This window comes from Marmota monax, unplaced genomic scaffold (assembly GCF_021218885.2).
Source record: "Marmota monax isolate L192 unplaced genomic scaffold, Marmota_monax_Labrador192_F-V1.1 WCK01_AAM20220418_F8-fsc00064, whole genome shotgun sequence".
Taxonomy (NCBI): domain Eukaryota; kingdom Metazoa; phylum Chordata; class Mammalia; order Rodentia; family Sciuridae; genus Marmota; species Marmota monax.
The window spans coordinates 6,449,289-6,476,735 of NW_026694542.1; the positions used below are offsets into that span (position 1 = coordinate 6,449,289).

Below are 27,447 nucleotides of genomic sequence, written 5' to 3' on the forward strand. Positions count from 1 at the left end.
GCCACTACTAGAAATATGCTGGGTGTGATTTTTAGACAAAAACATGGAGAAAGAAGAGAGATTCCTAGGGAAGCAAGCTGAGTTTGGCTCTTTTCTAATAATTTGTGTGTGTGTGTGTGTGTGTGTGTGTGTGTGTGGTGCTGGAGATTGAACCCACGACCTTGTGCATGGGAGGCAAACACTCTACCAACTGAGCCGTATCTCCAGCCCTCTTTTCTAATAATTCTATAATGATTAATACTGTTAGCTTACACTTAGGCGCCAGGTACTATTCTAAACGTTTTGTGTGTATCGCCTCATTTCACCTACACAAAGACCCTATGAAACAGGTACTTTTATTTCTTTTCTTTTGCCTTCAACTTGTGATCCTCCTGCCTCAGCCTCCTGAGTCACTGGGATTACAGGTATGTGCCACCATGCCCAGCTGGTATTCTTATCCTCAATGTCATTTTTATAGTTGAGGAAACTGAAGCACAGAAAGTGACTTGCCCAGTCCTTCACAGCTATTCAGTGGCAGAAGCACAGTTTAAACCCCAGTAGCTAACTCCAGACTCCTTACACTCTCGCCCTTATTCTTGTTTATTGCTTCGTGCTTGGCTAAGATTATAGACTTTCTTTTTTTTTTGGTATCAGGAATTCCGCCCCTCCTTTGGTACCAGGGTTGCTTAACCACTGAGCCACATCCCCAGACCTTTTCTATATTTTATAAAGAGACAGTATCTCAGTGAGTTGCCTAGAGCCTCACTGCTGAGGCTGGCTTTAAATTCTCAATCCTCCTGCTTCAGCCTCCTGAGCTGCTGGGATTACAGGCATGTGACACCATGCCCGACTAAGATTATAAATTTTAACATTTAAGATTATATATATATATATATATATATATATATATTTTTTTTTTTTTTTTTTTTTTTTTTGTGGTGCTGGGGACTGAACCTAGGGCCTTGTGCATGCAAGGCAAGTACTCTTCCAACTGAGTTATATCCCCAGCTACAACATTTAAGATTATAAATTTTAACAAAACAATAGAGAATATATCCCTCTGGGTATTGAACTTTGCTAATTTGATAGTGAACAATAAAATGTTCTTTCCTTACATGCAAAATTTACCTTGAATTAGAATGGGATATATCCTCTTCTTCCAGATGAATTGTCTCGTGTTAAACATATAATATGATTTGGCTTTTGACTTAGGAATTTGAAATGGTAGAGGTGAAATGGGGCGCTTAGCTGGGAATCAGTAGCTCAGGAATCACAGTCATGAACTTACAACTGTAGAAGATTTCTCAACTGTAGATCATCAGCGCCAGCCAGGGACTTCCTAATGCTGAAGTCTCATGCCCCAAGTAGTAATTCTCCCTCTGGGAGTTTTCAGCACAGTGGCAGAAGGAAACATCAAGTGTGTCCCTTGAGTCATACATGTTAAATTGAAATGAATAAATGAGTGTTCGTTCCCTGCTTCTGATGTGTGAGGCTGTTGACTGGCAATGGTTACTATGCTTAGGTTTTCAACAAGCTCTATGGCCCTGACTAAAAATAAGCCACTGGTGTGAGACTAGCTGAGTCATTTTCATACATAAATATGTGGAGGAAAAAACTGACAAAGGTCAGAGAGGCTCTGTGGATTATTTTCCTTGTGACCAGACACCAATCCTTGATCCCAATCAGAGGCTCTTTCTCTTTTATTTCAGATAAGCCATGTACCTTAAATAGAAAACATATTCAACAGAAAGTTATTGTGTTTCCATTTGTTCATATCCTGTTTTCTGCTTATGGATTGACCTTGTCCTTAGACTTTATTTATTTATCTTGCTTTTCTGAGGAGTAGAAGTTGATGTTAACCTTTGTAAATGCACTTTACTGTTCATGGAGTAATTTCATATATGTGGTTTCTTCTGAGCAGTCAGCCATTCCTCTGGTGATGTGGCAACCTAAGGATAGGTTCCTAGCTTTTTTTTTTTTTAAAGAGAGAGAGAGAGAGAGAGAGAGAATTTTTTTTTAATATGTATTTTTTTTTTTAGTTTTCGGCAGACACAACATCTTTGTTTGTATGTGGTGCTGAGGATCGAACCCGGGCCGCACACATGCCAGGCGAGCGCACTACCACTTGACCCACATCCTCAGCCCCTAGCTTTCTTGAGGTAGTAAAGTCTTACTGGGACAGGATCCGAATGAAATTGCAAAGTAATTTTTTCTTGTTTTAAGGTATTCTTTCATGCCAAGCAAGCACTCTATCACCAGTCACACATCCAGCCCCTTGCCTGCTCCTGCCACTGGTATTGGGGATTGAAGTCAGGGTCTCACACATATTGGACCAGTTCTTAACCACTGATACACATACCCGGCCCTTTTTATTTTTTATTAAGAGATAGGGTCTCACTAAGTTGCCAAGTCCCTCGCTAATTTGCTGAGGCTGGCCTTGAATTGGCCATCCTCCTGCCTCAGCTTCCCAAGCAGCTAGGATTACAGGGATGCTCAGCCCTTTTTGAAGTTTGAGACAGGATATCATTAGGTTGCTCAGGCTGCCTTCCAACTTCACCTGGCCAGACAAAAGCTTATTGTCTAGGAAAGACTGCATATGACCTAAACAAACCATTTCAATAATTGGTTAGACCAAGTTTTCTTTTGAAGTAGGTCTGTTTGGTAAGGGCTCAGAAACTAGACCAGGTTAGGTTTAGACTAAACAAATAAATTATATATTCTGCTTATCTGAATGGTGATCTGAGTAATCCTTCAAACCAATCATCTATCTAGGATACCTTCCAACTTGGGAAAATCCTGCAGGAGGCCTTCATCTCAACACCCTCCCAACAGAGTTAACTGTGCTTTCCACTTCACCATCACTCTACTTTGTTTATGCTTAGATGGTTGCACTTTCATGCTGATATCCACGTGTGCTCCCCAAACTGCTTTCTCTACTAGACTGCTTGCCTTGGGGATAAGGACTGTGCCAGGTTCATCTTCACCTTGGGTCTCCCACTTTCACCTTGGGTCTAGCACAAGACTCAGTCTTAATTGGCATCAAATGCTGACTGAATTGCATTGCATTTTCAAAGATGGTGGATTTCAGGAGTACTGTTTTGGGTCACTAATACCTTTTCCTTAAATCATACACAAAAAATTGGTGTTTAGTAAAAATTGATAGTTTTTTCTCACCTCCATTCCTTTCCAAGCATGATAGTTACTTAATGTGTGAAAATAAATTTATTGACTAAAATGAATTTGCATGAAATTTCCAAAGAAGTGTATTTGAAGATTGTTTGGGAGGAGCAGGGTCTGGTGGCATATGCCAGTAATCCCAACAACTAGGGAGGTTGAGGCAGGAGAATTGCAAGTTTGAGGCCAGCCTCAACAACTCAGTGAGACCCTCAACAATTTAGCAAGACCATGTCTCAAAATAAAAAATGAAAAGGGTTGGGGATGTAGCTCACCAATAAAGCACCCCTAAGTTCAATTCTTAGGATGATGATGATAATAATAATAATAATAATAATAAATAAATAAAAGAAAGAAGAACAACAACCACTATCACCACCACCACCACCACCACAACCATTTGGGGGGCTAGGGATGTAGCTGAGTGGTAGAGTGCTTGCCTATCATGTGTGAGGCTGATCTTCAGAAGCAGCAGCGGCAGCAGCAGCACCCCCACCCCACCCCCACAACAAAGACTTTCAAAGGAAAAACTGAGGGCTCAGAAAAATGCTCTGGCACTCTTCAAGAGCATTCCAGAGCTAGGCTGCCACCAAAGATGTTCTAGTTTGTAAGGAGTGATGAATCATTTGTCTTTTCACACATCCATAACAAAGGCCTTGAGATCCCGAACCCTCTCTTTTATCCTTGTAGTTTCTCTCCCCAGGTGGGAAAATTTAAGTGTGTGAAATTAGAGAAACAGATGCATATAGAAATAACTGTAAGAAGGCAGGTGTGGCACACACCTCGGGGAAACTGAGGCAGGAGGCTTGCAAGTTTGAGGCCAGCCTCAGCAACTTAGTGAGACCCTCAACAATTTAGCTGTCTCCAAAAATAAAAAAGGGCTGAAGATGTAGCTCAGTGTAGGTAGAGTACTCCTAGGTTCAATCCCCAGTAACACACACACACACACACACACACACTAACAGTTCCAGAAGGCTGGACAAACAACAGGACTGGTAATTTCACCCTCCCAGTGATTATAGTTATTGTGTTTAGGAAGAAACTCCTCCCTTCCTTCCCTCATCAACTCCTCCCTCCTACTGCCCCCATTACTGTCCTCACTATTTTTGTAAGGCCAAAAAACCTCTAGAAATGGAATTTCCTTCCCTTTAGCAATCAAAAGTAAACATTCTTAAGGTCTACAATATGACCTGTTTTTCCTTGATAACTCTCTTTAATAATTTCAGTCCTTGGGTTTAGAGGTGGGTGCTGGGAATCTTATCCAGCCTACATAATTAGGAACTATCGGGACTCATTTTAAGGCCAATAACCTTTCACTCCTACCTTCAGAATCAAGATTTTAGAATGGTAGGAAGCGTTGACAGATTCTCTAACAAACTCTTTCACTGTAAAGATAAATTAAGGCTCACAGTCCTCATTGCAGTGATAGGCACCTAGTAGGTACTCAGTAACTATTTACATTTTTGTTCCTGGCTTAAATTGTTCAAAATGGCTAGTCCATACTAGAATACAGGGTTCAAAATTTCAAACCATTTTCTTTCTACTCTATCACATGGAGTTTTGTGTTTCCATTGTCTCTACTCTGAAGACATTACTGCCGTAAATTGTATGTTAGTTTATATACCTATTGCAGTGCTAGGGATTGAACCCAGGGCCTCATGTTTGTTAGGCAAGTGCTCTACCACTGAGCTACATCCCCAGCTCCCTTTTAAAATTTTATTTAAAATAGTTTTATTAGATGAAATTTACAAACCATACAGTTCCCCCATTTAATGTATAGTTTTTAATGCCTTTTAGTATATTACAAGAATCGTGTATTCACTACTTCAGACAAGACCAGGCGCATTCAGGGTGGTTTGGTCATAGACTGTATTCACCACTTCAATCAATTTTAGAACATTTTCATTGCCTCAGAAAGAAATCTGATTTCCACTAGCAGTCATTCCCATTCCCTTCATCCCACCCTCTCCTGTCCCTCGATTCTCAGTAACCACTAATTTACTTTCTTTTCTTTTTTTGTACTAGGGATTGAACCCAGAGGCATTTAACCATGGAGCCACAACCCTAGCTCTTTTTATGTTGAGACAGGGTCTCACCAAGTTGCTTAGGGAGCTGCCAAATTGCTGAGACTGACTTTGAATTTATATTCCCCTGCCTCCACCTCCTCAGCCTCTGGGATTATTAGAATGCACCACTGCACATGGCTGTTTTTTTTTTGTTGTTGTTGTTTGTTTGTTTGTTTAAATTAGCACTTTACAGTTATACACAGTATCTTGACAAATTCATATGTGCATGAAATTAAATTTCAGTTCATGATCTCTGCCTATCTTTAACCTCTCCCAACCCCACTTATTTACTATCTCTATAAGTTTGGCTATTCTTGAACATTTCATATAAATGGGACCATATAATAATATGATCTTTTGTGACTAGCTCTTTTCACTTAGCATGTTTTGACGTTTCATCCATGTTATCATATGTACTTTTTATTGCTGAATGATATTCCATTATATACATATAGCACATTTTATTTATCCATTTGCCAGTTGATGGATATTTAGCTGAATTTAATTAATTAATTAATTTACAGGGTTGGGGATCAAACCTAGGGCCTTACACATGCTACTGCTAATTCTGTCACTGAGTTATATATTCCCAATGCTGTATTGAATTTAAAGCAATTAAATTACTGGTTACTGATAGCTACTGATGCCTAAAACCAAGACATAAATATAGATCTCATATCTATGTTGAATTTATACCTAAAGAAGTATATTTTATGAAGACTTAATTATAACCAAATACCTGAAAATCAACATATATTTTTTTCCTCTAAATTTCCTGATATGCATGATAATATTGTGGAAAGATAAAGACTTGCCTTAAGTTTTCCTGCTCTTCTAACTCCTAGGAAAATAGAAGCACCTATATAGATAGATTGCTTGAGTGAGAGCTCTCAGGAAGAGAAGAGAAAATTAAAAGAAACTCAGCAAGACTTTTTCTGGCTTTCAAACGAGAGGTCAAATCCTGGTATGGTGGACCACGCCTGTAATCCCAGTGACTGGGGAGGCTGGGGAGCAGGAGGATAGCAAGTTCCGCACTAGCCTGGGGCAACTTAGTGGGACCATGTCTTAAAAAAATAAAAAGGATTGGAGATGTAGAGCAGTGGTAGAGTGTGCCTGGGCTTAATACCCAGAACCAAATCAACCAAAAAAAGAAAAAGCAAAAAGTGAGGTTAAGAAGAGACAGGACATTTGGGGATCACACCCAGTCCAGTGGTTGACATTCCTATATCCCAGACATATAAACAATCTAAGGATGACTGTGGAAGGAGGGAGAGGAAAACAGCACAGGTGCAAATCAGTCATTAAGACTTAAATTTTCATCTCTGTCCTTCTGAACCGATCATTGGCTCTCACCCAACCTCCACACTGTTTGTATTGGTTTCCAAGCGGGTCAAGAATGGGAGACTAGCCGGGCGCAGGGGAGCACATACATAATCCCAGTAGAGGCAGAGGCAGGAGGATCGCAAATCCAAAGCCACCCTCAGCAATTTAGAGACACTAAACAAGTTGGCAAGACCCTGTCTCCCTTGGGTTCAATCACCTGTACCAAAAAAAGACTTTTGGGGACTAGTTTATGTTTTGGTAGGAAGAAACTGAATTTGTAAATGCCAAATTGAGGATATTATGCCCACAAATCCCTTGTTAACCTAAATCCTTTCTTCCCTCCTATTCTTGGATAAGTTGGGGTTAGAGAACTCCTGAGTCACCTGTGGCAGAGTAAGGGCTTTTATGAGTGTCTTCCGGCCCATTTGCGGATGCCAGCTGAGAACACTGGGAAAGATCCTTGACGCAGCCCGCCCTAGACTTGGGTGTTGTGTCATTCCCTACACGTGATGCTTTCCCAGGCGGCAGCGATCTCACAAATCTTGAGATTTATCCCTCCCACTGACTCCACCCCTTTCCTCCCTAACTTCTCAACCTCTGAATTACCAGCTCCACCCCGCCTCCCATCACTGCCCCCACTGCTTCAAGACCCGGGAAGAGGAAGGTGGTTGGAGACCTAGAATTTCCTCTCCCCAAGTTGGCCGGAGCAGAGAAACCATGTTTGGGAAAATGCAAGATGTGGAGTTTCAGTTTTACCCTTTTCCGGAATGCTTTGCATTTCCTGTTTTAGGTTATCCTTACTCTTCCCTACCCCAAACAGTACTACCCTACTTGAAAGCACATTATCACTTGGTAGACTCTTCTATTTATGTCCCCCCCCCCCCCCCCACACACACACACACTTTTCTGAGTCCGGAATTCCCAGTTAGAGCTAGTTTCAGTTCCGGCTCGGCCTCTTTCCTAGCTACGTACGCAACCTTGAGTGAACCACAACTTTTCTGGGCCTACTTTGTCTGTAAAAAGGAGGCCAAACATCTCAAGCACTTCGCCGGTTGTGATGATTAAATGAGAAAGCGCCTGGGGACTATGAAAAAGCAATAGAAATGTTAGCTACGTTTGTCCTGGTGGGCTAGTCTCTCTTTCAGAACCCCTCCTTTTCCTTTGGGATGGCCTTGCGAATCCTGCCTCGGTTCGCAACGCTTCCCGTGGGCGTCGCACCAGTAGCTTGGCGCTGGGTATTGACGCCACGGCCTTCCTCCACCGGCGCACGCTGACGCATAGCTCCGCCCCCGGCCGCGCCTGGCCTCCCGTGGGGCCCCGCCCACCGGGCATTCGCGGCGTCGGCCCCGCCTCGAGGGTGACGTGTAGGGCGCGCGGCCGGGCCGCCCCGGCAGTTGGTGCAGCGGCGGTTGGGGTGAGTGTGCTCACCCCACCCCTCCCCTCCTCCCGCCCCGGCCCCCACCCCGCCTGGCCCAGCCCTAGCCTTAGCCGGGCCCGTCCCGTGCGGGCCCGTGCTGTCCCTCAGCCGGCGACGCCCCGGGCCGCCCGCCTGCCCACCACCATGGAGCTGGAGGACGGTGTGGTGTACCAGGAGGAGCCCGGCGGCTCCGGGGCCGTGATGTCGGAGCGGGTGTCCGGCCTGGCCGGCTCCATCTACCGCGAGTTCGAGCGGCTCATCGGGCGCTACGACGAAGAGGTGGTCAAGGAGCTGATGCCACTGGTGGTGGCGGTGCTGGAGAACCTGGACTCAGTGTTCGCGCAGGACCAGGAACACCAGGTGGAGCTGGAGCTGCTGCGGGACGACAACGAGCAGCTCATCACCCAGTACGAGCGGGAGAAGGCGCTGCGCAAGCACGCCGAGGAGGTGAGGGCTGGCGGGCTACTAGGGTACGGGGCCGGGGGTCGCGGCCGGCCTGGGGACGTGAGGCGCGCCGGGCCTCCTGGAGGACGGGCCTGAGGCGAGGCCTCCGGCGGCGAGGCCTCCGGCGCCGAGCCCAGACGCCTTGTTCGCCCCTGAGGCTCGCCGGCGTTGGAAGCCGGGGCAAGGCCAGTGAGTGTTCAGGAAAGGAGTGAGGTGGAAGGCAGGACCCAGAGAGGAAGCGACAGCCTGGCATGAGGACACCTGGGGTTGGCAAGGGCGGAGTCTTTAGGGTGTCTGGTTGCTCCTTGGTGTTTAGGGAAGTTTCCAACCACCGTAGGATGGTCGGACGGCGGCTCAAACTTTTACTGTTGGGGAGGAGGATTACTTCTGTCTTGATATGTAACTTCCGCTGGCTCCAGTACCTTTCCAGGGGGTTGCTGCTGCTTTGGGAAGTTAGAGATCTCCCTCTTTCGGTCAGTTGCTTCTTGACATTTTAATCCATTTGAGAAAGCGATTTTATGTCCTATGTGACATTCTTAACACTTTGTCAACATTTAAATGTTGTATTGCAGTGCTCAATAAATAGGTAGTGTGCGCTGTTTTATTTTATTGGTATCCCACACGAAAGCATTCCTCCATATCAGGTGGTAACCTTGGACAGTTCCCTTCAAAAGCTCTCTGTTTATTTATAAGAGGACTGGGAGGCGGGGTTGAGGAGGTGTGGGTGACAGTTGGCAACACTTTTCCTGTCTTGAATTTGCTTCTCAAACTGCAGTTTACAGGTGCACTTGGCCGGCTGTTAACTGGAGCATCTGAGTGGTGACCTCTGTGCTCTCATTTGCAATCTGTGAACCTTTTGGAGCTCTGAAGTGCAAGTGATATGTACTTGAGTCCAAGATTTTAGTTTTCAGGCTGTGTTGTCATTATTTCTGTGGAACTTTTATCTAAAGCAGGCAGTGTCCTAATTGTCTTTGTTTCCCCAAGCATCTAGCATAACTGGCTAAATGCTCGGTTACTGAAAGAGGCTAAATAGTTATTGAAGGAACTATGTGTTATTTTTCAGAAATACTTGAAAAGTTTTTAGGATGTGAGATTGTTCAGTAGCTCATTTCCTAATGTTAAATAGTGCCACCAGTTAAACGTTTTGTTTTGTTTCATCACATATATCTTTGCACCTAGTTGCTTTTAGTTTGATTATAGTGACAATTTTTAGTTGTTATGATTTTGAGATCCATTTATCTCAAAGGAATGTCATTGAATTTTCCAAACAATGGAAATGGCTTTATTTCAGGAATATTTCTAAATATATAGGGAGGGCACGGTTGAAAGTACAAATGACAATGGGATCACAATTTCCACTAGTTTATTAGCACTGTTTATAGAATAGAGGTTTCTGAGCTGGCTTGCCACTTCTTCATGCTCATACAGGCCAGTATGTTGATTGTACATGGAAGAAACTGGGCAATTAACCACATGTACATACAGGTGAGGAGCAGACTCAGCATGATCTATCAGGCCCAGCATCATCTGTCACCTCTGGTAAAAGAAATACTCCCTCCAGCCTTAAACTCCTGTCATTCCATGTAAACATGGGCAAAATGCCAAGGTCACACGTGCCAGGAAAACTCTGCCACAGGTTACAGAATCAGAAAATAAAATTGACCAGCTGGTAGGCTTTGGGTTTTATATTAATTTCTTAAGTAAACAACCTTTTTTTTTTTCTTTTTCTTTGGTACTGAGGATTTGAACCCAGGGACACTTTACCAGTAAACTGCATCCCAGCCCTTTTTATTATTTTTTTATTTTATTTTTTGGGGAGTACCAGGGGTTGAACTCAGGGGCACTCAACCACTGAGCCACATCCCCAGCCCTATTTGCATTTTATTTAGAGACAGGGTCTCACTGAGTTGCTCAGTTTTTCCCCATTGCAGAGGCTGTGTTTGAACTCCTGATTCTCCTGCCTCACCCAGATGAGCCACTGGAATTACAGGCGTGTATCACCATGCCTGGGTCCTTTTTGTTTTTTTTTTTATTTCAAGACAGGGTTTTAATAAATTGCTGAGGCTGGCCTGGAACTTGTGATCCTCCTGCCTCAGCCTTCTTAGTCTCTGGGATTACAGGCATGCACCAACCCAGCTTAAGTAGACAACTTTTTAAAAGTAGGTTATCCCATGACTTCTTTTGTAGTTTATATTTTTTCAGTCACATATGTAAAATCCCCATAATGAAACCTTTGGGCAAAGGATCATGACTGGAGAACACTGATGAAATAATGTTAGATGAGCCAACTCCCAGACCACAAACCTAAAACCATTTCATTATCAGCCTTCATCTTAAATCAGAAGACTTAAAACAAATTTTGCCTACATCTAGAAATTCAATCTCTTAGGTCAATATGCAGAGTTAATTTTGTTTAATTTCCTGTTTTGTGCCTTTAACATGAAGAGTAAGAGTCTACTATTATAGCAAAAAGTGCCTCAGGGTATTTACAGCAAAAGTAATTTGAAAACATAGAAATTGTCCATCACAAGAGTGTAAAATAAATTCTGAGCACCTTTGTGTAAATTTAGGAGCATATATAAATGGTAAGAATGTTTTAGGAGCTTGTGAGGTGCAATAGTCATTTGCTTACAGGAATTGTTAACAAGGAGTCAAAAGTTTAATCTTTATTATAATGATAGGACTTCAGTTGAAGACACACTTGTTTTTCTTTGCTTTTGTTTGAATTTTTGTGTGTGTGTCAGTTGCTGTTTTAATGAGTCGTAAGAACTTCCCAGGGGTTGGGGGATGTAGCTTTGTGGCAGAGTGCATGCTAGGCACTCTGGGTTTAAGCAAAGCATCACAAAACAAAACAAAACAAAAACACAAAAATAACCCAAACACCTAAAGGAGGACTGATTTTTAGATAGATTTAGACTAGTTTCAAATGTTAATCAAGTAATTGGCCATATTTTCTCCCTCTCTGGGCTCCCTGCCACATTATCTTTCCATTCCTTATTCAAACCCTGTCATATGCCTTTGCCCATGCTGCTTCCTGCCCCAAAATGCTCTTCCCTCAGAGCTTCACCTGGAATATTATTACATCTTTATTTATTCACTGAAATCTTAAGATTTAGAGAGCTCGAAGTACATTCTAGTGCTTTGTTGATTTCTGTATTACCTACCTTATTTCGTATGTAAAACTAATACATTTTAAAACATACTTCATTTTTCAAAATGTCATTGTTCTTGCTGAATCATTTGAACTAGCTTCACACTGGCTCCAGTCAGAATAGATGTGCCCCTGCCCCTAGTTTATCCTTATTTTCTGAAGTGAACTCAGTTTTGAAGGGGTGTATGTGCACATGCTTGGTGATTACCTTTTGAAATGATAATCAGTTAACCATTTTTAAAAAATATATATATATTTTTTTTGTGGACAAACAATATCTTTATTTTATTTTTATGTGATGCTGAGGATCAAACCCAGTGCCTCATGCATGGTAGGCGAGCACTCCACCACTAAGCCACAACCCAAGACCCAGTTAACCATTTTTTAATTCTTAAGATAGATCCTTTTTTTTTTTTTAATAGGTGATCTTGACATTTCATACATTAATTAGGATAGATATTATTATTATTATTATTTTTGTGTGTGTATGGTGCTGGGGATCGAACCCAAGGCCTTGTACATGCAAGGCAAGCACCCTAACAACTGAGCTATATCCCTAACCCCTTATTATTTCTTAACCTTAAGAAATCTATGGTTATTGATATTAAGGGAGATACCATTATATGAGATTCACATTTTGACTTAGTTAAGATCACAAAAGAGAATACAAAATTGGGTATGCTACCAACTGGGCCCAGGACTTCTAGTCAGAAGGTAGATAAATATAGGACAATTCATGAGATTGCCAGAGTGTGTACTATAGGTCACTCATTCAGTTCTGTGTTTAAGGGACTAGGAGGTTCCAAGCTTGGTGGTGCATGCTTGTAATCCCAGCAACTCAGAAGTTGAGGCACACGTTCAAGGTCACCATAAGCAATTTAACCAGACCTTGTGTCAAAATAAGAAATAAAAAGGCTGGGGGCTGGGGTTGTGACTCAGGGGTAAAATGCTCACCTAACACGCAAGGCCCTTGGTTCAATCCTTAGCACCACATATAAATAAATAAGGGTATTGCATCCAACTACAACTAAAAAATACACATTATTTATTTATTTATTTTTGGGTGGTGCTGGGGATTGAACCCAGGGCCTTGTGCATACAAGGCAAGCACTCTACCAACTGAGCTATATCCCCAGCCCACCAAAAATAAATATTTAAAAAGAAAAAAAAAAAGAAATAAAAAGGTTGGAAATGTAGCTTAGTAGTAAAGTGCTTCTGGGTTCAGTCTTTAGCGTACATGTCACATACTCAAATACTGGGAGGTTTCTACTTTCTGGAATCTTAAGTTTACCTTTAACTATAGGCTGCATACCTAAGGTTTGGAGGAGAACTGGTATTAGAACCTAGCCAGTTGTATTTTTTTGTTCTGTTGACTAATGGCTGAGTTATTTTGAAAACACCTTTTTTGCTTTGCTCAGCACACATAATGAATACAGCTGTTACCAAAATAATTAGGCTGAGATCAGAAATATCCAATATAGGGCTGGGGATGTGGCTCAAGCCGTAGCGCGCTCGCCTGGCATGGGTGCGGCCCAGGTTCGATCCTCAGCACCACATACAAATAAAGATGTTGTGTCTGCCGAAAACTAAAAAATAAATATTAAAAAAAAAATTAAAAAGAAAGAAATATCCAATATAGACCCAGTTTAATAATTTATGTAACATATATATTTAAAAAGCTGATATTCACAAATATGTTTGTAAATTATATTTTGTATTTTGAAATCTTGGCCAGTAACATTTAATTATTGGTTTGAAAATAGCACTGTATTTTATTTTCTGTTTAATTTCCTATTTCACATCCTAGGCAAGTGTTCTACCACTGAGCTACATCCCCATCCCTTTTTTTTGAGACAGAGTCTAAGTTCAAACCCAGATTGGGTTTGAATGTAGTATTCTCCTGCTTTAGCCTCCCGAGTAGCTAGAATTGTAGGTATGCATCACCACACCCAGCCCTCTCTGCTTTATATTAAGAAAAGTTTCAAACATTAAGAAAAATTAAAAGTACATTGCTCAACTGGGCACAGTGATGCATGCCTGTAATCTCAGATTATTAGAGAGACTCTAAGTAATTTAGTGAAATTCTATCTTAAAATAAAGATTAAAAAGGGTTGAGCATATAGCTCAGTGGTGAAGCAAACCTGATTCCAAATAATTTTAGGTTTGATAGATTCCATGTAGGAGATAAATAGGGTGATGTGATTAAGACTAAAGAGGCAAGCACTTTAGATGGAACAAGCAAGTTTATAAAAGGTTGAGCTGCCATGCAGCAAATAATTCATCTCATAAAAATAATTATTTAGATCTGAAATCTCTTGATTTTCCTTTTACCTATCTGACCACTCTTAAATTTTCCTTAATGTTGTTTATTGATTTTTTCTTGGCATTTCTAAGGTCCTCTTTAGTTCTCCCTCTGCATACTGCCTAGCAGATATTTTCCATTCCCATAGGTTCATTTACCATTGGTTGATTATCTCAGAATGCATATCTCATTCATGTAACAGATACTTGTATTGAGCGCCAACTGTGTGCCTGGTACTGTGCCCATCAGAGATATACTTTTGAGTAAAACAGACAAGGTTGTTTCCTTATGCAACTGACTGCTTATTAAGAACCTTAAGATAAGATCTTTTCTTTCAAGTTTTGGATCCAAATTACATTAGTTATTGGACAAGTATGTCTTCCAGCCTGACCAAAACTGAATTTGTGTGGGCGTGGTGGCACACTCGGGAAGCTGAGGTAGGAGGATCATGAGTTCAGAGCCAGCCTCAGCAATTTAGTGAGGCACTAAACAACACAGCAAGACCCTGTCTCTAGATAAAATATTTTAAAAGGCTGGGGGATTAATCCCCCCTGAGTTCAATTTCCAGTACCAAAACAAAACAAAACTTAACTTGCCCCCCAAGACTGCTTATTATTTTTGTTTTACGATCCTGGAAATCGCCCTCACTGTCTCTCTCTACTTTGTTTTTCTTTTCTTCCTTGTCCTATCCTTCTCCCTCCTCATCTTTTTTCTTTAAAGATTTCTTTCTTAAGATGGGCACAAGAGGCTGGGGAGGTGGCTCAAGTGGTAGTGCACTCGCCTGGCATGCGTGCGGCCCATGTTCAATCCTCAGCACCACATACAAAAAAAAGATGTTGTGTATGTCGAAAAACTAAAAAAAAAAATAAATATTAAAATTCTCTGTCTCTCTTAAAAAAAAAAAAAAGATGGGCACAGTATCTTATTTTTATTTATTTTTATGTGGTGCTGAGGATTGAACCCAGTGCCTCACATGTGCAAGGCAAGTGCTCTACTGCTGAGCTATAAACCCAGTGCCCTTTTTTCCTTTTTTGACATGTGATCTTACGAAGTTGCCCAAGCTGGTCTTGACAAACTCAAAAGCTCAAGCAGTCCTCCTGCCTTGGCCTCTGAAAAAGCTGGGACTTGTACAGGATTGCTGTTTTACTTTCTTTTGTTCCCAACTTTTAACTATCTCTGGAATCTCTTTCTTTTTGAAAAAAAAAATGCCTTTATTATGTTTAGTTAGTTTTGTTTTTTAATGTGGTGCTGGGGATAAAACCCAGTGCCTCACACATGCTAGACAGGCACTCTTCCACCAAGCCACAACCTCAGTCCTCTTTAATTCTTTGTAATAATTAACATATGCCATTCTGGTGCAAGCTACCAACATCTCTCACCTCAAATGTAAACTCCACAGAGCGTGAACTTTGTGTCATTCACATTATATCCCAATAACTGGCACATAGGAAGTACAGAGTGAATATTTCTGAATAAATTACTGATTTTTCTGTTTTTGTATTGCCAGTGTTTCTAAAAGGGAAATCTAATCAGATAATTTTATACTTAAAAAAGCCCTTATGGGCTGGGATTGTGGCTCAGTGGTAGAGCGCTCGCCTAGCACAGGTGGGACCCAGGTTAGATCCTCAGCACCACATAAAAATAAAGGCATTGTGTTGTGTCCATCTACACCTAAAAAATAAATATTAAAAAAAAAAAGCCCTTAATTGGCTCTGCCTAAAGTTCTTGAAATGGACTTAGTTCCCAACATATATAACCCTAGGATTGAGCTGCTCTTTATCTTGTCTCTGACCCATAATGAATACTTTGATTTTGTTTCACAAAATGTATTCTTCCCAGGCCTTAATAAAAACCATCTCTTTGCTTAGCACACTTTTGCTCTTCTGTTGCCTAATTTTATTCATCTAGATTTTAATTCTGGAATAGAATTATGAATACCCAAGTATGAATTATGCCTGTCTCATATACTTCCACAGAATACCTATCCTCTCTGGCTTTTAGAGTTTGGGTGAAAGAAGTGCTAGTAGGTTGGGCCTGTGTACCTGGGAAAAAAATGTCAGGGTGTTTGTGATTATAACTCTCTCCATCTTCCCTTTAACCTCAAGGACCATTATTTATGAGAAACTCAAACTTACATTTACTGCACGCACAAAACTTTCTTCATTCTTTAAAAAAAAAGATGATGATGATGACACAAAGTAATAGAAAATTAAGGCTTGGGATATAGCTCAGTGCTCAGCATACAGGAGACTCTGGGTCTTTTTTTATGATACACTTTTTTTTTTTTCTTTTTTGTGGTTTTTCTTTCTTTTGTGGGGAGGTACCAGGAATTGAACCCAGGGATAATTAAACACTGAGCCACATCCCAGCCTCCCCACCCCCTGCCTTTTTTTATTTTGGAAACAGGAAGTTGCTTAGGTCCTCATTAAGTTGCTAATGCTGGCTGGAACTTTCAGTCCTCCTGCCTCAGCCTCTTGAGTTACCAGGATTGTAACTGTGTGCCACTGTGCCATTTCAAATTATACTTTTTAATGACTTTATAATATTCCATCATAAGGTCATCAATTTGGTGAAGGGGGGACTGGGAAGTCTATAGTTTAAAAGACACTCGAGATTTATTATCCAAATGCAATGCATAGACTTTGAATCCTGATTGTAAAAGCAGTTATGAGACAATTAACAAAATCTGAAAAGCAACTCCATATTGCATTTTAGTTCATTAAGGGTTTGAAAATGATGCTATTTTAACCCAGTTATTCCTAAGCATTTATTAGCTAAATTTTCTTATAAAGGAGCATTTCCCCTCATCAACTGGTTATCCTGAGGTGTAGTTTATATAAGAAAGATAAGAAAAGTGCTGATTCTCTTCATTTAATAATTTCCAAGATATCTTCCTGTTCTAGCTTTCCCCCTCCCTACCCTTTTTTAAAAAATAACATGCTGTTCTGGTTTCATGAGAGCAGTGACTTTTCTTTGGTCTCTGAATATATTAATTATAGTTTTCATTGTTCCCTGCTTTGTCTGTGTCCTCAGAGTCCCATTTTTTTTTTCTTGCTAGCTTTGTGCTCTCTCTTTAAGGTTATAGTTTTCAACCAACTGATAACCCCTAATTATCCCTGTATGTTTTAAAAGTGAGGCACTAAAAAAGGAAGACCAGAAGCTTTGTGTGCCTTGTTGCAGTTTATTGCCTATAGGGACTCTAGATTTTAGTAGCCCCTGGCCTTTCTTGGAGACATTTAAGTTCTTTCAGAGAAAGGATAATTTCTTTTGAGATGTGGCTGGAGTGAATGGTAGATAAGTTTAGCTATACCTTATGGAAAGCTGGATGAAAGCAGCTAAAAGTATTACTAGTCTGTGTATAGACTTTTACTTACTTCCTCTCTTCATTTGGTACCTGCTTGGCTGTGGCTAGAATGTTTCCTAGTGTAAAATCTTTCTGGTTGGGTTTACTAAACTTCCTGTTTCTTGTGTCTGAGCATAGAAAGCCAACTGGCCACTTATAGATGGGGCTGGATACTACCTGGGGATTTTATACTGACTCATCTCTCCTGATTTCAGCTGCTTATTCACCACACCACTTCTGTATTACAGAGTTTCCAAAGCGTGAATCTGATTTTTTAACTGTTATAAATAAATTTGCAATAAATATCCCTGCATACATCTTTGTGAATGTTTATATATTTATTTGCTTTTTTTTTTTTTTTTTGGCACTAGAGATTGAACCTAGGGCACTTATCACTGAACTACATCCTCAGGCCTTTTTATTTTTTTGAGACAGGGTCTTGCTAAGTTGCTCAGGACCTTACTAAGTTGCTGAGCCTGGCCTAGATTCTCCTGCCTCAGCCTCCTGAGTTTCTAGGTTTTCAGGCATGCAACACCACACTCAGCTCTTTATTTGCTTTTTAATGAGAGATTCTTATTAATTTTTTTCCATATTAACTTAAATGCCATGAGTAATTCCAAGTTTTTTAAACTTAATGAAATATCCAAAGATTAATGGTTACAGCAAATAATGTAACAAGCTACTGTATACCCATGACTCAACTTCATTTTTTTAACATCAAGCCAGTGTTGTTTCATGTGAACCTCCCTACATCCCCTCACCATCTCCATCATATTTTTCAAGCAGACCAAAGCTTACATATTAGTGTATTTCTAGGGCTTAAAAAAAAAAAATAGGTGCCATACCATTATCACACCTAAATGTTATAAATGATTATTCCATATAACGTTTAATATTTAATCAGTGTTCACATTTCCCCATTTGTCTCATATAGTTTTATAGTTGATTATTTCACTCAGGATCCAAACACAATGGTTTGTATGTTTACATTTGGTTTATATGTCTTTTTTTTTTTTTTTTTATACCAAGGATTGAACCCAGGGGCCCTTAACCACTGAGCCACATCCCCAGCCCTTTTTTATATTTTATTAGAGACAGGGTCTTGCTGAGTTGCTTAGGGCCTTGCTAAGTTACTGAGGCTGGGTTTGAACTTCCTCAGCCTCCCGAGTGGCTGGGATTACAGGTATGTGTCACTATACCAGCTTTAAATTTTTAATATATGTTGTATTTTCCCCCATGACATCAAGTTTTGAAGAAACCAAATCATTTGTGTTAGAAAATTTTTCACATTTTCAATTTGGGGATATCCCTTAGGTGTTGTTTAACATGATCTTCCATCTTCTTTTCTGTCATAAAACTGAGCCAGTTGTGTTGATGCATGCCTGTCATCCAGCTAGCTGGATGGATGAGGCAGGAGGATGACAAGCTTTAGGATTGCCTTGGCAACTTAGTGAGACCCTGTCTCAAATAAAAACTAAAAAAGGCTTTATGTAGATCAGTGGTAGAGTGCTTCCCCAGCATGTGTGAGGGCCTGGGTTAAATCCCTAGGGCCAAAAAAAAAAACATAACACACAAAAATAACCCCCCCCCAAAACAAACCAAAAGTAAAAAGACTACGCTGAAAAGCAATTGCATTTAATTGAGTTTAATAATAATTATATAATAAAATGGAAATATCCCCCACACACCATGACAGGGTAAGTATCGGGGTTAGATATCTTGGTGGATATTTGGCAATACTTGAAAGTACTATTTAAAGGGTTCCCGCCTGCATCTTTCTTTATTCCAAAGTGCAACAATCTCTGGAAAGTTTTTTTTTTTTTTTTAAACTTTGGGAGCTTGCCTTTCAGAGTATTTGTTTTTCTCCAGAACAGTAGGGTAAAACAGTCCCTATAAGCCATCTGGACTTGCAGGCATTTTGCTTTACCACAAAGCTTATTCTTTTTTAGATTCTGATGTAAGTCTGTATTGTCCTGCATTTTTTTTTTTTTTTTTTTTTTTTAAGCAGTGTCTAGTTGCTCCTAGGAGAGTTCTGTCTGAAGTTATACACTGTTGGTGCTGGCCCATTAGTTCCTGAGAGGGGAAAGGAGAAAGGAGTGTCTTTGTGTGTATGTGTGTATGTTATATGTATATATAAATAAAATATTTATTTTTTACTTATAGATGGACCCATATTTACTTTATTTTTTTTATGTGGTGCTGAGGATCGAACCCAGGGCCTCGTGGATGCTAGGCAAGCACTCTACCTCTAACCCAGCCCCAAGATATATTTTTATGTCTCCAGCAAAAGTACATTTATAGGCTCTTACTCCCTGCTACTCTTTAAAAAAGGTTTGTGTGTATGAGAGGGCAAATAGAGATAGGGAGGGGATATACACACTCCTTACCAACATACCTGAAGGACCTGACAAACTCTCCTTTACTAGGGATGAGTAGACTCAGTTTCCAGGGGGTTAGATAGCTTTGTAATTTGAAAAGCTGGTGCTCTCCTCCCATGATTTCCTTTTCTTTTTTTTTTTCTTTAACTTCATCATGACTGTTCTAATATTTGCCAAGTACAGTAGAGGGTGACCAACTTTATAATCATGCCACTGAAAAGTTAAGTCACGTTAAATCAACTACAAATATCCATAGACATCTCACAGCATTCATTAAGTTTAGCTTTTTTTTTTTTTTCCTTCTTCAAAATGTCTTTGGTTAGGGGTAAAACCTTCAAATTTCTTTTTTTTTTTAATTAATTAATTTATTTTTTTAGTGTAAATGGACACAACACAATGCCTTTATTTTTATGTGGTGCTGAGAATCGAACCTGGGTCCCACTCGTGCTAGGCGAGCGCGCTACCGCTGAGCCACAACCCCAGTCCCAAACCTTCAAATTTCTATTTACTTTGCTTTAAAAATATTGTTATTCACAAATTATAGTAATAAAAGGAGACCATCTCGTCTGATTGGGAACCTTTGTGATGAAAACGTTTAAAATATAAGAACAAACAATGTCTATATAGTGAATCCAGTTGTTCTGGGATTGTTTTGTTTTTGTTTGTGATGCTGGGGGTCTAACCCTGGGTTTCCTGCATGGTAGGCAAGCTCTCTACACTAAACTATACCAGAGCCCAGTGAATCTGTTTTGTACAGGTTTTATATAGGTTTTTTGAAATGAACCCATAATTCTGTCCCAGTCTTGCATTAATTAATCATTCTTGTATTTTAGCTTTTGACTTCAACAGAGCTAATATAGTTCACAAATTGTGTATAGTTATATATAATTAAAATGGAATTATCCCTTCCCATTGATTTTTTTTTTCTCCTCCCTCAATATCCCATTTCAGAGTTTGATTTTAATTAACTATATATAGAAAACACTCCCAATTATTTTTAAATGATAATACTGTATTTGATAATATACCATGTTTTTCTTTTCTTTTTTTTAATATTTATTTTATTTAGTTGTAGTTGGACACAATACCTTTATTCCATTCATTTACTTTTATGTGGTGCTAAGGATCGAACCCAGGGCCCCGAGCATGCTTGGCAAGCACTTTACCGCTGAGCCACAATCCCAGCCCCCTATACCAAGCTTTTCTAAAGTGAATTGCAAATGAGTTATGGTTCCTGTTCAGCTTTTTCACTTTGGAAACAATATAGGCCTGAGTTTTCCATTTTTCCTTGCTTTATTATTTTAAAATATATAAATAATTCGGGGCTGGGATGTGGCTCAAGCGGTAGCGCGCTCTCCTGTCCTGGCATGCGTGCGGCCCGGGTTCGATCCTCAGCACCACATACAAACAAAGATGTTGTGTCTGCCAAATACTAAAAAATAAATATTAAAAAAAAAATTCTCTCTCTCTCTACCTCTATCTCTCTCACTCTCTCTTTAAAAAAAAAAAAAATAATTCTTGTTAATTATGAAAGAAAAACAAACAGAAAACCCAAAACTTTATAGACTATTTAAGGATAAAGTTATAGAAAAAAGGTCAAGTCACACTAAATCTCACAGCTGATGACTATTGTTGGTCATTTATTATATGCCCTCAAGCCCTTTCGTATGCCTGTTTACTCCTCCAGTTCATAAAAGTAGGATCAGACTACACATAATATTTTCTATCAAAGCCGTTAATGAATTAGAAGATTGTTAATGAATTAGAAGATTGTTAATTCTTATTCTTTCTTTCTTTTTTTTTTTTTTTTTTTTGTATTGGGGATTGAACCCAGGGGCACTTAATCACTGAGCCACAGCCACAGCCCTTTTTATTTTTTATTTGAGACAGGGCCTCACCAAGTTGTTGAGGCTGGCTTTGAACACGTTGTTTCTTGCTTCAGCCTCCTGAGTTTCTGGGATCACAGGTATGCACCACCACATCCAGCAAGAACATTAATTCTATTTTTTGCGAGGTGGGGTACAAGGGATTGATCTCGGGAGCACTTGACCACTGAGCCATATCCCCAGCCCTATTCTGTATTTAATTTAGATACAGGATCTTACAGAGTTGCTTAGTGCCTTGCTTTTGCTGAGGCTGGCTTTGAACTCACGATCCTCCTGCCTCAGCCTCCCAAGCCTCTGGAATTACAGGCGTGCACCACCGTGCCTGGCCCTACTCAAAAAAAATTTTTTTTTTTTTTATTAGGGAGAGAATTTTTTTAATATTTCTTTTTTAGTTTTCAGCGGACACAACATCTTTGTTTGTATGTGGTGCTGAGGATCGAACCCCGGGCCACACACCAGGCAAGTGCGCTACCGCTTTAGCCACATCCCCAGCCCCCTACTCAAATTTTAATGCCAAATTGTAGTTCCTGGGGCATGTCATGACATTCATGTCTCTATGCTTTCTCATGTGCCATTACCTCTTCCTGGAATGTTTTTACCCCACTTCTTCAGGTAAACTATTCCTCTTAAGAGTTGGCTGAAATGCTTTCCTTTTTTTAAAGTTGATTTAGTCACTTGTTCCTCCATGTTTTCTGTATGGGACATAGCATGTTATATTGTTAATGTTTACTGTGTGTCTTTGATGGCTGTCATAAAATAATTGTTTATATTCCCAACAGTCAACATAGATAGGTATATGGCCTTATTTAATGTGACAACAATTTTTTATTTGTTTAGAAAGTGACAGAATGGGATATGTTTCTATTTTTGTGCTATCTTAATTAGTTTAGTCAAAATTATGGGAGTGAAAAGAAGACAAGTTCAGCAGTACTCACATGAGCTCCTAGCCTACCCAGAATCTTTGAGCATGGAAAAAGGGTAGAAAGAAAGTTTTCTTGGGGAACTTTTTTTTTTAGTGTAACCAATGCCACTTATTGCTAAACTCTTCTGATAATATGAAAGGGTTGGGTTTTGGGAAGACAAACAGTTCTCATTGTATTCCTTATACTCTTCCTTTAATTCCCATCCAGGAAAAAGAAGGACCCTTTTATTAAGGCCATGAATCCAAACCACTTTCTGCCAAGAGCTCTATTTTGGCATCTGAGTCAATTTTATGACACCTCTTCCATTTCTATTCCATTTTTCTCTTAAAAAAAAATATTTTTTTTTGTACTAGGGATTGAACCCCAGGGGTGCTTAACCAGTGAGCCACATCCCCCTGTCTTTATTTATTTATATATATATATATATATATATATATATATATTTTTTTTTTTTTTTTTTTTTTTTTTTTTTTTTAATTTAGAGACAAGGTCTTGCTAAGTTGTTAAGTGCCTCACTAATCTGCTGAGACTGGCATTGAACTAGTGATCTTCCTGCCTCAGTCTCCTGCGATTACAGATGTGTGCCACCTTGCCCGGCTCATCTCTTCAAAATTTTTTATGTCATGTTTGTGAGTTCAAATCCAGCCTCAACAACTTAGTGAGGCCCTAAGCAACTCAGTGAGACCCTGTTTCTAAATAAAATATAAAAAAGGCTGGGGATGTGGCTCAGTGGTTAAGTGCCCCTGGGTTCAATCTCAGGTACCAAAAATGAAAAAGATTGTATCGGCATTTCTTACTTTCATATTACTAGCATTTATGTTAAAATTTTTTAAAATTTGTTCTGTTTAGATGTACATGACAGTACATTATACATATGTATTATACATACATGGAATATGACTTAGGATCCCATTCTTAGTGCTAACTGGAGCACAACATTTTCTAAAAGTTTTTTTTTTTTTTTTTTGTCTCTATGTCATTCAGTATCTTTGAGGGGATTGAATCCAGGACCTCATGGACACAAAAGTTCGAGGATGCTCAAGTTGCTTATAAAATGGTGTGGTAGGGGGCTGGGGATGTGGCTCAAGCTGTAGCGCGCTCGCCTGGCATGCGTGCGGCCCGGGTTGGATCCTCAGCACCACATACAAACAAAGATGTTGTGTCCACTGAAAACTAAAAAAATAAATAAATAAATATTTAAAAAAAAATAAAATGGTGTGGTATTCATATTATCTATGCACATCCTCCCAAATCCATTACATAATCTCTTTATTACTTATGATATTGGATTCAATATAAATTCTATGTAAAAAAAATGTTAAGACTATAGGGAATAATGACAAGGAATAGAAGTCTGTGTTCAGTACAGATGCAGTTTTTTTTTGGGGGGGGGGGACAGTGGAAATTGAACCCAGGGCATTTTACCACTGAGCTACTTCCTCACTCCTTTTTATTTTTTTAATTTTAAGACAAGGTCTCACTAAGTTGCTTAGAGCCTTTTTAAGTTGCTCTGGCTGGCCTTGAACTTGTGATCCTCCTGCTTCATCCTGAGTTGCTGAGATTATGGCATACACCACCACACCTAGCTTCCAGATTTTGACTGCAGTTGTTTGAATCCACAGATGCTGAACCCTTGCATATAGAGGGAGTATTGTCAGCACTGTTCTGTTTCCTAAGTTACTCTACCTTCAAGAAACTCTTTTTTCTGAGATAGCTGTATTGTCAATGATATTTCATAAAACATTGACCTCAAATTTGCCTATTTGATTGATTTTTATCTTGGTTAACCATTTAGCATACTTAGGTCACTTGTTACTTGTTTTTAAATTACTCTTTGAAAGCTATTAAGAAGTTTAGCCTACTAAACTTTCAGTGCCAAGTGTGATCAAGATGCCTCTAGTGAACTTGGAATGGAACCACCATTTGACCCAGCTATCCCACTTCTTAGTCTATACCCAGAAGACTTAAAAACAACATACTACAGTAATACAGCCACATCAACGTTCATAGCAGCACAATTCACTGTAGTCAAACTGTGAAACCAACCTAGATTACTTTCAGTAGTTGAATGGATAAAGAAACTGTGGTATAAATACACAATGGAGTATTACTCAATAATAAAAGAGAATAAAATTATGGCATTTGCAGGTAAATGGATGGTGTTAGAGAGTATCATGCTAAGCAAAGTAAGCTCCCAAAAAACCAAAGGCCAAATGTTTTATCTGATAAGTAGATGCTAATCCATAATGGGGGGGCGGGGCTTGGATGAGTGGAGGAACTTTGGATGGGGTGGGGAAAAGAGGGGTAGTGGGAGGAATGGGGATGGGAAAGATGTTGAAATGAGATGGACATCATTCCCTAGGTACATGTATGATTGCATGAATGGTGTGACCTTACTTTGGGTACAGAGAAGTCAAAAATTGTGCTCCATTTGTGATTAATGATCAAAGAGCATTCTGCTGTCACATATAACTTATTAGAAAAAAGAAATAAAATTTATAAAAGATGCCTCTAGTGATTAGCATTTTAAAGAATTTAAAGCATTTTCATTCCAAACAAAAACATAATCTACTTTTTGGTTTTTTGGTGGTGGGGGTAGAACCTAGAGCTTCACAGATGCCAAGCAGGCACTCTACTACCCACAGTGTAATACACATTTAAAATTAGAGTTTTTCAAGAATAGAGAGAATTCTTTAAAAAATAATTTTATAAAAATCAACATTTAGGGAGGAATGGTGGAATAAAATTGACCAAACTATACTATGTACATGTATGAATATACTGCAGTGAATTTTACCTTTATGTGTATCTATAAAGCACTAATTTATTAAATAAATAGAAAGAAGACCTGCAGAGTAGAGGAAAGGGAACAACAGGTAGGAGCAGAGGAGGGAATAGGGAAGTACTGGGGACTGAATTGGAACAAATTATATTCCATGTTTGTATAATCATGTCAAAATGAATCCTAAAATTTTGTATAACTATAAAGCACTAATAAAAATCCATATTTATAATCTTTATAAATGGGGAAAAAGTCTTTTGAGCTTGAAGATGCACTGAAATTGTATAGTTTTGTTTTATGTTTATCTTTCTGGGGGAAAGGATCTGTTTTCATTATATTTTAAAAGGAGTTCATAATTCCAAAAAGTTTAAGAGTTACTACTTGGATGAAGAAAGAAAACACAAATAGTATTTCATTTAGAGTCTCTACATTTATCTGTTTTAATTTGTTTTAAGGAAAGGCCTAGAAGTATGAGTTACTTTGGAATATTTTCATTTTCATTATTTCCAGCCTTTTCCCATGAAAGGAAATTGTAGAAAAAAGATTTCTGTTTAGAGATAAATAGTCCTGGTGGTCTATGACATCATCAAAAAAATTTTTTTCTTTTTTTTTCCATCTTTACTTAAAGTGATACAGATGTAAAGCCCCAGTATTACAAACTGTGAAAAATTTTGAAGCTTGAATTATCTTGGTATTGTAAGTAATAACCGTAGAGTAAGCTTATATTGAATAGTGACTGCTAAACAGTGATTATTCAAGTTTTTCTGCAGCCAAACTGGGTGCCTAAGAAGCGTAGCAGACATGAGCCGTGCATCCATTGTGGTGTTTCTCTTATCAGTCGGAAAGGAATTCTGAATAAGCAGAGTAGCAGTAAAGTTTTTTGTTAGCAGTTTAATAACACAGCATTTTAAGTGTTACTTGGTAAGCATCTGTTTTCTGTAAAATGGTATTTTATTCATAGACACACACACAAACAACCTCGAGTCACTGGGGAGGATTACAGGCATGTGCTACCTCGGCTGACTGGGAATATCTTTTTCTTTTCTTTTTGAGTTTCAGATTATGTATGTATGTATGTATGTGGTGCTAGGATTAAATCCAGTGCCTCACACATGCTAGGCAAGCACTCTGCCACTGAGCTACAGCCCTAGCCCAGGAACATCATTTTCAAAGCAGGTCATAAAGTAATTATGTTTTCTTATTTGTTACTTTTTACTTATATATATAGACAAAGTATTGAAATAACTTAGCACACCTCATAGTTGATGCTTTTTTATTTAATGTTAACTTATACCTTCTGCCTGCATTCGATTGTAGCTTTTCTGAAGGCAGGGATAGATAGTAAGATACTCATCTGGCATATAGTAATTAGCTAGTAGAAGCTCATGAATTAATGAATAACTTATCAATTTCCTTCTCTTTATGTTTACTATAAACCTTTACTTCTCCTATATATAGTCATCTTTAGATTAATATTCTGGATAACTAAAGAATGGCTTTTCATTGGATTTTTGCAGAAGCCTCACAAATATGGAATATTCTTATAGAAAAGTATAAGACAGGGCTGGGACTGTAGCTCAGTGACAGTGCTTTCTAGCATGTGCAAGGCACTGGTTCTATCCTCAGCACCACATAAAAAATAAATTGATAAAGATATTGTGTATCCCTCTACAACTAAAAAAAAATGTTTAAAAAGAAAGAAAAATACAAGACAGAGGTTCTAAACCTGTTGATTAAACCTGTTTTTTTGTTTGTTTGTATTGCTTTATTTTACATGGGGTTTGTAGAAAGATTTCAGAGGTCATTGAGCCTCCTAAGGGAAATAGAGTTTGGGGTGGGTAAGGGCATCTTTTAATGGGGAAACATGATTTATAGATGTATCAAATTTTCAAATGGAACTGTGGATTCTCAAATGATTAAAGACCAATGTTTTAGAGGTTGTAGGTTTCAAGCTTTAAAAATCAGGAAAAGATAGGATCAGATGACCTTTGAGGGAAAGCAGATGACTATGTTAGGATGTTTCACATTCTTGTGATAGAAAACAGCTCGAACAAATTGATGTTAAGAAGAAATCTACTGGTTTATATAATTAAAACACACACACAATTTGAATTTTTCTTCTTTCTCTTTTGTTTTCTTCTATATTGTCTTTTTTCTCAGGATTGCTCTCTTTGTATGTTGGAATAAGAGATCAGTCTGGAGCTTACATGTGCTAAGTTCTTAGAAGTTTTAAGCTTCCAGAGGAGGAGAAGGTGGTGTCTTAAGTTTGCTTTCTATTG

At 39.1% G+C, this 27,447-nt stretch overlaps 1 protein-coding gene and 1 non-coding gene across 5 annotated transcripts in view; one reads left to right on the forward strand and one right to left on the reverse strand.

Moving 5' to 3' along the window:
* The first annotated feature begins 7,997 nt into the window (after positions 1-7,997).
* Spag9 (sperm associated antigen 9) overlaps positions 7,998-27,447 on the forward strand; it is a 134,094-nt gene continuing 114,644 nt past the window's right edge. For 3 of the 4 annotated variants that reach the window (XM_046420625.2, XM_046420626.2, XM_046420627.2), the window contains exon 1: positions 7,999-8,406. In XM_046420625.2, coding sequence (XP_046276581.1) covers positions 8,104-8,406 — 303 coding nt within the window. In that variant the 5' untranslated portion in view covers positions 7,999-8,103. Of the gene's footprint in view, positions 8,407-27,447 lie in introns of all 4 variants that reach the window. The other variant, XM_046420624.2, reaches the window with a different exon arrangement.
* Positions 12,615-12,688, reverse strand: Trnat-ugu (transfer RNA threonine (anticodon UGU)). Its single transcript has one exon. It is a non-coding gene; the product is annotated as a tRNA-Thr (tRNA).